General features: G+C 44.6%; 1 protein-coding gene across 1 annotated transcript in view; it reads left to right on the plus strand.

Moving 5' to 3' along the window:
- The first annotated feature begins 4855 nt into the window (after positions 1-4855).
- The window catches only part of CFAP54 (cilia and flagella associated protein 54), a 527562-nt gene continuing 519927 nt past the window's right edge, over positions 4856-12490 (plus strand). The window contains exon 1 of the mRNA XM_089651915.1: positions 4856-5064. Within this exon, the coding sequence (XP_089508041.1) occupies positions 4910-5064 (155 nt within the window). The 5' untranslated portion in view covers positions 4856-4909. The remainder of the gene's footprint in view (positions 5065-12490) is intronic.

A 12490-nucleotide genomic window follows, 5' to 3' on the forward strand; every position in this document is an offset into this window, starting at 1 on the left:
ATATATATATTTTTTTTTTAATAAAATTTTTTTTCTTTTTTTTTCATATTTCACTATGACCAAAGTAGTACAATGTTACCATAGTAACATTGTACTACTTTGGGGAAGTGATCAGTATTTTTTTTTTTTTTTACACAATTTGCTTATAGCAAAGAATTACTTTGCTATAAGCAAGCATTTACCTGAATGACATTGATTCATTCAGGGTTTTTTTGTTTTTTTTTGTGCTTAGCTGTGATTTGGCCACAGCTAATCACATGACATGTGCATGTGATTAGCTGTGACCATTCACAGCTAGACACTAGTATACAATGGATGGCATGAATGAAGCCATCCATTGTATACAACTGTCATGTGTCACAGCAGGTCACATGGTACCGGCAACGGGGGCCGGTACTCAGATCTGTCATCGGCCGTGTCCGAGGTACACGGCCGGTGACAGATCGCACCGCTACGCGGCTCTGCAAGCGCGCAAACTGCGCATGTGCGGGAGGACGCCATATGGTGGCCTCCCGGAAAGCTAATACATTTTTACAGACGCCATTCGGCCATAGGCCGGGCGTCAAATGGTTAAACTGGATAAAACCAGTTGAAACCAGAGATATGGCTGATATTCACCAGATGTGCATTCTATCAAAATATGTAACTATGCATGATGGTACGAACCGATCACGCGTTGACTCTAACTACTACACAGAATCATACATGATGTTATATAACCAGGAGATACTGCGCTTGGCAGTAGATAAGGACATTCCAAATTATGTATATAAAAGAAGGGGGATTCTATGGGAATTTGGGACTCATTGAAGATGCCGCAGACGTGCCTTGCAGTGATTTCCCGGATTTCCCCTTGCTGATTGCTGGAGTCCCCCAATCGGTGGGCAACGGTGATGCTACAATATCTGGTGTATGTATTGATGCTTTATTCTTGCTATAATAAAATCTAAATATGATTTGCAATTCTGACAATTCTTATGTTATTATACTAACAGAACTTATTCAATAAATCATGCTTTGCTTTAATACTTATTAAGCCTAATCCGTGTATTAGTGAGCGATTGTAGCAGTGTTAAAAACACTTTTATTTTGACACAGCACAGACACAGCCACTGCTCCCAATCTGACATCTGTGTGGGTGCAGGTCCCTGAATGCACACATCGTGTGCTTTGAGGCCCGTACCTGCATATACACAGATGACAAATTGGAAGCAGCAGCTACAGTGTCTTGAAAAAGTATTCATGCACCTTGAAATTTTGTCATGTTACAACCAAAAATGTAAATGTATTTTATTGGGATTTTATGTAATAGACCAACACAAAGTGGCTTATAATTGTGAAGTGGAAGGAAAATGATAAATGGTTCTCAAAATCTTTTACAAATAAATATCTGAAAAGTGTGGCGTGCATTTGTATTCGCCCCCCTGAGTCAATACTTTTAGAACCACCTTTTGCTGCAATTACAGCTACAAGTCTTTTTGGGGATGTCTCTACCAGTTTTGCACATCTAGAGAGTGACATTTTTACCCATTCTTCTTTGTAAAATAGCTCAAGCTCTGTCAGATTGGATCAAGAGTGTCTGTGAACAGTAATTTTCAAGTCTGGCCACAGATTCTCAATTGGATTTAGGTCTGGACTTTGACAGATCCATTCTAACACATGAATATGCTTTGATCTAAACCATTCCATTGTAGCCCTGGCTGTATGTTTAGGATTGTTGTCGTGCTGGAAGATGAACCTCCGCCCCAGTCTCAAGTCTTTTGAAGACTCTAACAGGTTTTCTTCTAAGATTGCCCTGTATTTGGCTCCATCCATCTTTCCATGAACTCTGACCAGCTTCCCTGTCCCTGCTGAAGAAAAGCATCCCCACAACATGATGCTGCCACCACCATGTTTCACAGTGGAGATGGTATGTTCAGGGTGATGTGCAGTGTTAGTTTTCTGCCACACATAGCATTTTGATTTTAGTCCAAAAAGTTCATTTTTGGTCTCATCTGACCAGAGCACCTACTTCCACATGTTTTCTGTGTCTCCCACATGGCTTTTCCCAAACTGAAAATGGGACTTCTTATGGCTTTCTTTCAACAGTGGCTTTCTTCTTCCCACTCTTCCATAAAGGAGAAATTTTTGGAGTGCACAACTAACAGTTGTCCTGTGGACAGATTCTCCCACCTGAGCTGTGGATCTCTGTAGTTCCTCAAGAGTTATCATGGGCCTCTTGGCTGCTTCTCTGATTAATGCTCTCCTTGCCTGGCCTGTCAGTTTAGGTGGAAGGCCATGGCCATACTCTTTCCATTTTCGGATGATGGATTGAACAGTGCTCCGTGAGATGTTCAAAGCTTGGGATTTTTTTTATAACCCAACTCTGCTTTAAACCTATCCACAACTTTATCCCTGACCTGTCTGGTGTGTTCCTTGGCCTTTATGATGCTGTTTGCTCACTAATGTTCTCTAACAAACCTCTGAGGCCTTCACAGAACAGCTGTATTTATACTGAGAATTAATTACACACAGATGGACCCCATTTACTAAAATTAGGTGACTTCTAAAGGCAATTGGTTCCACTAGTTTTTAGTTAGGGATATCAGAGTAAAGGGGGCTGAATACAAATGCACGTCACGTTTTAGATATTTATTTGCAAAAAATTTTGAAAACCATTTATCATTTTTCTTCCACTTCACAATTATGTGTCACTTTGTGTTGGTCTATCACATAAAATCCCAATAAAATACATTTATATTTTTGGCTGTAACATGAAAAAATGTGGAAAATTTCAAGGGCTGTGAATACTTTTTCAAGGCACTGTATGTCACATGCTGCATCCCAGTTGACATGAATAGGACTGCCTGCACATAGCACCTGTGCATCCTGTTCAGGCAAAACATGGCTCTCACATTGGTGTACGCTTAAAGCAGAGGACTGGTCCCATGCTCCCCATTAAGGATTGGCACCTTTGGGGAGCAGGGGGGAGTGGGTACTAGAAATTGACAAGTACCTGCTCCTACTTCCACTGCGATTGCCTAGGCCAGGGGTGGGAAACTGTGGCCCACCAGCTGTTGGTGAACTACAAGTCCCATCATGCCTCTGCCTTTGGGAGTCATGCTTGTAACTGTCAGTTTTGCAATGCCTCATGGGACTTGTAGTTTTACAACAGCTGGAGGGCCACAGTTGCACATCCCTGGCCTAGGCGATCGGAAAAAGAAGTTGTCCTCCCCGTAGTCTTCTGGGACACATGACAGGCCCCAGAAGACTACAGGACCATTCAGAAAGTGCAACGCTACTCGCGCATGCACAATTGGCACCCTGCTGTGAAGCCACAAGTTGTCACAGCCAGGTGCCCTACGCTAAAGATGGCGACGCCAGGAACACAGGACGGCCGGTGAAACAGGATGCGGGGGGGAAGACACCGCAGGATTGAGGGACAAGTGAGTGGCTGTTTTTTAAAAGTCAGCAGCTACAGTTTTTGTAGTTTTCTTACACTGTGACTGGAACTCCGCTTTATGTACGTCCATTTGAAGGAGGCCAAAAAGTTTGGATAGTGATGCCCAGTCTGTGGCTAAGAAGAATGTTGCAGGAGCAGAGACACACAGTACCGGAGGGAGGCCATGTCTTAGGAGTGGGGGGGCTTCAAGAACCCAGAAGAGACAGCCAGCATCCAATGGCATCAAAGAAGAAAATGGTGGCATGGTGGCAGCCTACAGCAGAATTTGTTGGGCACGTCTGTGAATTTTGGATAACCCAGGCTAGCAATTATGTATAAACAGGGGCGGACTGACCATTTGGAAACTCGGGCACTGCCCGAGGGCCCGGGGTCAGTAGGGTCTCCATGAGATGCCCCGGTACCTTTTTCATAGGCTTTTTTGAGTTTGGGCAAGGACACAGGGGCTCCATGATCCCCTATTGCCCGGGGGCCCCATGAGTTGTCAGTCCGCCCCTGTGTATAAAATTACCAGAGGGAAGTGGTCCTGACAACTCAGTTCCAGGTATGGCCTATATCAGCCTCTCAAGCTTTTCAACACAGAGGAACCCTTGAAATGACTTTTTGGTCTTGGGGAACCCCTGCTAAAAATGACTGTATCTACAGCTCAGGATACATTCGTGTGATGGTCAGTGGGAAGAATGTTCCTTACACGTGTGGTCATTGAGAAGAATGACCCCCTTATAGATAGCTAAAAATGTCAGTGGTGTCAGCAGGAACCTATCTGAGAGGCAGATATTGCTCGTTGCTCAAGGAACCCCTAGCAACCTCTGGAGGAACCCTGCTTGAGAAACCCTGGTCTATACAGTCCTACACAATTAGATTGTAAGCTCCACGAGCAGGGCCCTCACGTTCCTTCTGTACTGAAATGTATTGTAATTTTACTGTCTCCCTTATATTGTAAAGTATTCGCAAACTATTGGCTTTATATAAATCCTGTATAATAATAATAGAAAATAATCTATAACCTGGACATTTTGTGTATAATAAAATACAGAATGGGGAATTTAATCAAACTAAAGCAGACAGAATCTGGAGCAGCTGTATACAGTGACCAGTCTGCTTCTAGCTTCAGCTTCTTTAGTCAAGTGTTAAAATTAAAGCTAAAATCTGATTGGTTGCCATGCACAGCAGCACCTCCAATGGCTGATTACAAAAGAACAAGGACTGTGATACAGGGAGCGGTTAATCATATCGTACACCTCACATAACCTCCGCATCCCAGACATGGAACTCTGACTTTCCAATTAAACGGCCTAGATGTTGGACTACACAGCGTGACGTCACCCGCCGCGTGCGCCCACTGCACTTCCCCAGCCTCCCAGCTCTGCGGCTGGCAGTGTAGCGGTTGCTATGGAGACCGTTCCCTAGCAGCGCCTTTAGTGTACACCTGAGCGCCGTGCACGCTGCGCACGGGGAGAGGCGATCAATATGGAGCCCTTACCGGCCACGTTTTATGGGAATGTAGACCAGAAGAACCCGGTGGTCGCCACCTTCGAAAATGAAATCAAACAGCTGCTTGGTTTTATGAGAAAACTGCAGAGATCGTCAGCGGGAGACACCCAGCAGGAGGAGCACAGGAGGGGGTAACACATCATGGAACCACTAGCAGCCCCATGTTATTACCGATCACTACAACTACTAATGGTGTTAGAGTAATGTTAATGGATATCTGAAGCCAAAGAGTCTTTTAGATACATTAGGAAATGCAGGGGGTTTACTTTGTTTTGTTTGCGGCAGGGGCAGACTGACGACTCATGGGGCCCCCGGGCAATAGGGGATCATGGGGCCCCTGTGTCCTTGCCCAAACTCAAAAAAGGCTATGAAAAAGGTACCAGGGGCATCTCATGGGGCCCCCTACTGACCCTGGGCCCTCGGGCAGTGCCTGAGTTTCCAAATGGTCAGTCCGCCCCTGGTTTGCGGTGTCCTTTTGGAGAGATTTGTCTTCACATCCTGGGACAGGACAGGAAGTCTTTCCAAAGTAAGACCAGTCGGCAGCTACGGATTACCAAATAGGCAGAGTAGGCACCAGTCCATGAGCGTAGCATCAGGGGTCACAATGGCTACCCCGTCCATGCTCAGGGGGGCCCATGCTGCCTCCCTGTCACTAGAGTTTCCATCTACTGCAGGGGAAGGCATGCCTCCGCATTTATTATGGCAGTCCAAGGAAACCTGAGACACCCACTGTGACGATCGTGGCGTCAGACCCCAGCCCTTCTCACCAAACTCGTGACCGAAGGACTAGCCAATCTAAAACCGCACTGTCACGTGCGTAACAATGCCATGCCCAGCTGCACCCTGCACAAAGATTTTTCAGCTAATCGACCACAATCTGTGTACCGGCAGCCTGGGAGCGATCGTTACTGGGTCAGGTTAATTACATAATTAATCTTTCACACTGCCACCACCTCCTTTTTGTACAGAGAAAGAGGAAACTCGGCAATATCAGCAATAACACTGTGATGTTTGAATAATCGTCTGTATACCACTGTCACCACAGGCAGGGTATATAGAGGTTTAAACACACACAGTAGCGCTCTTCAGAGGCAGAGATTCTTAGTTTGTATTAAAGAGCTTTAGAAACAGTTCAACACTTTCAGAAAGTAAGACTTATTACTAAAAGGTCAAAAGGGTTCAATAAAAATATTTACAGAAAAAGATGTAGCCAATATATATATATATATATATATATATATATATATATATATATATATACAGAGTGAACACAGCAAAGAGATAAGAGAAAGGCATTTAGAGAGATAAAGTACTTTCCAAAAGTCCTGGTTTAAGCGGATCAAGTTTCCCGAGCCAAAAGGGTGCCTTATCTCCTAAAGTTAGTTCCGATGTTAAAAGGGAGAATCCTAAACTTAGCTCAACTCAGCTTAGCTTAACTCCAAGCATAACAGCCTTTTTCTAGGAACTCAGCAGGGTGTCTCCTTAGAGCAGAGAACCAATTGCCTCATTTGGAGAGGGGTGTTGTAGGTGGGGAGCTCAGGCTATGACCAAATCCCTCACAAATTATACTATGGTCAATAACTTTTCCTAGGTGCATGTACCATTATATCCAGGGGCGGACTGACCATTTGGAAACTCGGGCACTGCCTGAGGGCCCGGGGTAAGTAGGGGACCCCATGAGATGCCCCTGGTACTTTTTCATAGGCTTTTTTGAGTTTGGGCAAGGACACAGGGGCCCTATGATTCCCTATTGCCCGGGGGCCCCATGAGTTGTCAGTCCACCCCTGATTCTATCCACAGGTAGATTAATGCGCAGAATCATCTACTGAACGTCTAGATATGAAATATGGCATACCTGCTGGGATGGTTAAGGAGATATATAGTAATTTTCTGCTCTCCTGTTTGTGTCAGCTAGGGGGTGTAATATATCAGACGACTTGTATTAAAGTAACCGGTCTGAATATATGCCTGTTTTTTTATGTAAGTCTTTCATATTCCAAGATATGTAATCATAGGGGAAAGTGGATTTTGAGTGTGATGTCTGCTTTATGGCTTATCTGGAATGTCTTTGAAGCTCAGCGAAGGACTGGTTTATGGTTTTATGATCCTTTTCCAAGCAGAGCCTCGCAGACATATGGGGGCCAGGCTAATTGGGGTTTATAGCCATGAGCTCTCCCGCTGGGCCTTGATGCCTTTTTGAACTCATTGTCACGTACCTGATGGGAGGCTGAATTGACGAGGTCAACCTCACTTGTGTCACTAGCCCTGACCCCGCTGATGTTGGAACAGAGGGAGTCTAGGGACCAGGGGGACAAGAGTGTCAGTGGTTGTTCCTTGCAGCTCTTGCAGATGATGACCTTGGAAGGCGGATGATCCTCTGATTTGGACACCGTAATAATAGAGCAGGTTCTGTGGATTGCCAGACGTGCAGCAGAGCACGGTAGGTAGTGAGGACAAGAGTCTGGAGCAGAGTCATGGGATAGCCAGGGTCATCAACAGTCAGGCAGCATGGTACAGAATCAGAAGGAAAAGCCAGGGTCAGGAGCAGAGCTGAACTCAGGAACCGGTATCAGGAGAGTAATCGAAGTCGGGTCAGGAACAAGCAGGGTTGGTAACGGAGGAATCATACAGGAACAAGCAGGACACGGGGGGGAGCTGAAGACCAGTTAACACATATACCGTTAACGCCCCGGTCACATTGGGTGCAGTTTGCATGCCAGGTGACTTGCAAATCATATGCCAAGTCGCACCCTTTTGTCCACTATTACAACGGTCATATCGGCTGGATCCACACTGATTTCTAAAGTAGCGCATGCACTACTTTTTGTGCAGTTTGCATCTGTGTCAGTTGTCTTGCAAATTGCAACTGAAATTGAAATTTTGAAATCGCGTGACTTCACTGTAAGTCGCACGATTTCAAATCGGCTTTGATATGAGTGGGGGCTTAGGAACGGTTCCCATAGAAGTCAATAGCCTGTAATCCACACCTGAACCTGAAGCCACTGCTCAGAAATCAGACATGACTCTTTTTAAAACCGCACTGAATCTGCACTGGCCATGCACCCGACATACAGTCAGGTCCATAAATATTGGGACATCGACACAATTCTAACATTTTTGGCTCTATACACCACCACAATGGATTTGAAATGAAACGAACAAGATGTGCTTTAACTGCAGACTGTCAGCTTTAATTTGAGGGTATTTACATCAAATCAGGTGAACGATGTAGGAATTACAACAGTTTGCATATGTGCCCTTACAATTAGGGTGATATGAGGTGTGATGGTGCAGAAATTGGGGTAATTTGAGGTATGAAGGTGCATGAATTGGGTTGGTCTGAGGGCGCAGTTGTCCGTCCTGCTCTACGTGTCGCTTGGTCTACAGGATGTAGTGTTTTGACTGTGCAGAACAGAGTGAACTCAGTGCTCCAATCATCTGTTTGGATATGTCAGTGACTGGTGGAGTATATTCACTATAAACTCCGAATAAATGTGTTTTAGAAAACTTGAAATCCCCCCCCACACCTATAAAAAGAAAAAATTGCATCATCGTTGGTGGTCAGTGACACTTTAACCCCCCTCCCTTTCCAGTTATACCTTTACAGAGTATAAATCTATACAATCCCTTTCCTCCAGCAGCACAATCTCTGCCCAGCCATCCTGTCCAGTCCCGTACAGCTCCTTCCCGCCCTGGTCAGCCATGTACGTGCACACAAGGTGGGGGCAGGCGGCCACATTCTGATCTGCTGGGTGAAAGCGGTGGGCTTGTATGTGAATCTGGAAGTCAGAAGGCCCTCCACTTTTATTCAATAGCTCAGAGTGTGACCTGCCTGCCCCCACCTTGTGTGCATGTGCAGCTGGCAGCAATTTCGACTATCTTGGTGCGCAGTGGGGGCAGCGAATGGTAGTGGGGGGGCCCCAGGTCAACTTTTGTATCTGGGCCCAAAAGCTTCAAGTTACGCCCCTGCACAAGTCTATGGGCCCCACGTCATTTAGGGGCCAAAGACAATGTCAAAATAATATTGAGTGAAAGAAAATTACAATGAAGTTATTTTAACTTGCTTACAAAAGACAGAAAAAATGAATCAACTCAAAGAAACACACACTTTACATGCCAAGGAAGCTGCCATCTTGGCCTCTGTTGATCTTCAATTGCTATGATGCTGCACATGATGGTTTGACTGGTTGAGAGCAAATGTGACAGCATTCCCTGCATGACTAGTTTTTTTTTAAACTGTTAGAGCTCATTCACACCATGGTGCAGAGCCATCAGTTTTTCTGCACACATTCTGCAAGGTCACAATGAAATTGCTTGTTCCGTATGTGCCCTGTTCACACTACAACACTGTATTGCCTGCAGATTTTTTCTGTGTGGGAATCTGCAATGTGTATAAAACTCATTGAAGCACGCATGAAAACTGATGTAATCTGATGTCTCTGCAAGTGAAATCTGCGTGTCAGTTTCCATCAGTTTTTTCTGCACATATGGTGTGAACAAGGCCTTACATTGATGGGTTTACTTCCACTTTAACAACTTTAACGTACACAAACCATAGACAGGTTCACAATACAGTTTGTTTCTTAAAGTGGAACTAAACCCACATACAGTGAAGGAAATATGTATTTGATACCCTGCTAATTTTGAATGTTTGCCCACTCACAAAGAAATGATCAGTCTAAAAATTGAGTGGTAGGTGTATTGTAACACAAAGACAGAATAGCAGCAAAAAATTCAAAAGAAATGCATGTCTAACAAATTATGCACTGATTTGCATGTTCGTGAGGGAAATAAGTATTTGATCCCCTATCATTCAGCAGGATTTCTGGCAACCAGGTGTCTTTCATACATTCAACAAGCTGATATTAGAAGCAGTCTCTTAAAGGGAGTGCTGCTAATCTCATTTTGTTACCTGTATAAAAGACGCATGTCCACAGGAGTAATCAAACAATCAGATTCCAAACTCTCCACCATGGCAAAGACCAAAGAGCTGTCCAAGGATGTCAGGGAGAAGATTGTAGACCTAGACAATGCTGGACTGGGCTACCAAACTATCGCTAAGAAGATTGGTGAGAAGGTGACAACAGTTGGTGCAATCATTAGCAAATGGAAGAAACACAAAACAACTGTCAGTCCCCCTAGGTCTGGTGCACTATGCAAGATCTCACTTCGTGGAGTGTCAATCATGATAACAGTGAGGAATCATCCCAGAACAACACGTGAGGATCTTGTCAATGATCTCCAGGCAGCTGGGACCACAGTCACCAAGAAAACAATTGGTAACACACTACGGCGACAAGGATTGAAATCCTGCAGTGCCCGCAAGGTCCCTCTGCTCAAGAAAACACATGTCTAGGCCTGTCTGGAGTTTGCCACTGAACATCTGAATGATGCAGAGGAGGACTGGTTGAAAGTGTTGTCGTCAGATGAGAGCAAAATCAAGCTCTTTGGCATCAACTCAACGCGCCGTGTGTGGAGGAGGAGGAATGCTGCCTATGACCCCAAGAACTCCATCCCTACTATCAAACATGGTGGTGGAAACATTCTGCTTTGGGGGTGTTTTTTTGCTAAGGGAACAGGACAACTGCCCTGCATCAAAGGGACGATGGACAGGGCAATGTACCGTCAAATCTTGGGTGAGAACCTTCTTCCCACAGCCAGGACATTGAAAATGGGTCATGGATGGATGTTCCATCATGACAGTGACCCAAAACACACGGCCAATGCAACAAAGGAGTGGCTCAAGAAGAAGCACATTAAGGTCCTGGAGTGGCCTAGCCAGTCTCCAGACCTTAATCCAATTGAAAATCTGTGGAGGGAGCTGAAAGTTCAATCAGCAGGGGATCAAATACTTATTTCCTTCACTGTATCATTTTCAGCCAAGGAAGCTGCCATATTAGCCTCTGTTTTATCTTCAACGGCCATGGTGCTGCACATGTGATCAGTTATGAGTCCAGCCATTTGATGGTTTAGCAGTTTGGTTGAAAGCACAAGCAACTGTAATAGTTGTCATTCATGGCATGCCTTTGAATGCAACTGTTTTTTTTAAACTGTTAAATGGATGGGTTTAGTTCTGCTTTAAAAGCTCATCTTCTTTCAGTTGTCAGTTTGTAAAAAACGGCACAATCAACATATGTGTAACATATAGTAGTGATGGTCATCTCCATCTAGCAGCCAACGTGCACGCTACTTAGTTCAATGTTACCCCACTAGAGCATGCGCATAAGAAAACTGAAGAAACCTGCGAGGGGGGGGGTCAAGATTTTGACTGCCTAGGGGCATCTACAGAGTTTAAAACTGGGTTCAGGTGCTCCCATTCCTGTTTCAGTTACAATGGTTGGGGCTCATTCTCCCTTGCTGATCTATGCGATAATCTGCATAGATCAGCAAGGGAGAATGTCACCAGCACACAGAGGATCACCAATATGGGTCCAAAAGCTTTAATGAACGATCACATAGTTACAACAAAGCAACGTTTCGGAGTCTCGCAGGACCCCTTGATCAGGCACAGCCATTATTCAATGCAGGAATGTGTGTGTTGAGATTGTACATCTGCGTAGATCTACACAGACTTCAAACATAGAAAACACTTGTACCATGTTCACATTAAAATGCTGTGTAGAGGTGTTCTGCTTAGTTAGTCAGCATGTCTGCATTTTTATACAAAGCAGCTTATCAAACTGCATGCCACTGTATTGCAATGTGCTGTGGTGTATAGGCTTGAATGAAACGTCATTTTATGACCCTTCAAAAAAATTAAAAGAGAGGAAACAGTGCAATGTGTTGTAAAAATGCTTCACAACATCCCTCACTTCATCTACACATTGAGTACCAGTGCACACATGGTTTATACGGCTTGGAACAAGCCTTGAATATTCCACCAGTTTCTGTTTTGATAATAGTACTCACTGGGATAAAAAGGGGTTAATTCCACACACAGAGCAATAAAAACTGGAAAGAGGCTCTAACCCTTTCCAACATTTAAAAAAACATTTTTTGGCTTTAGGCTCCTTTCACACTGATCTGTTTTTCTTCTGCTTTTGCGTTAAAAAATGTGAAAGAAAAATGCGTGACCACGCATTCCTATGGAACTTTTCACACTGTTCCGATTTTCCAAATCCTGCTTGCTGCATTTTTGGTGCAGGTTTGGTGCGGTAAAAAAAACAAATCAATGGAAACATGGCAAAAATGCATAAAAATGCACCCACAATGCATTTTTGGTTCATTTTTGAGTCACCACCTGTAAAATGCAAAACTGCAGCAAAGCTGCAGTAAAATCGCATATGCATTTTTACTAGGATCAGTGTGAAACTAGCCTTAGTAATACAGTAATTACCTTTAAACCTAAATGTGAAACTGCTGGGATGTTGGATTCCTATCGCCTGACGCCTGGGACATGTAGTTCTGAGCGCCGGCCAGGTAGTTTCTTTCTACCTTTAGCCCTGCTGCAAGCAAGCAGCAAGGCTCACCTGTCAGGTGGAAGCTGCCGCCGGTTGCTGCCACACAGTGCCAGCCTCTCCGCTCCTCCGCTGTGAGGTCTCCCAGGCTCCGCTTGCC

Source organism: Staurois parvus, unplaced genomic scaffold, assembly GCF_062004578.1.
Source record: "Staurois parvus isolate SC_StPar_1 unplaced genomic scaffold, SC_StPar_1.0 ptg000025l, whole genome shotgun sequence".
NCBI classification, from domain to species: domain Eukaryota; kingdom Metazoa; phylum Chordata; class Amphibia; order Anura; family Ranidae; genus Staurois; species Staurois parvus.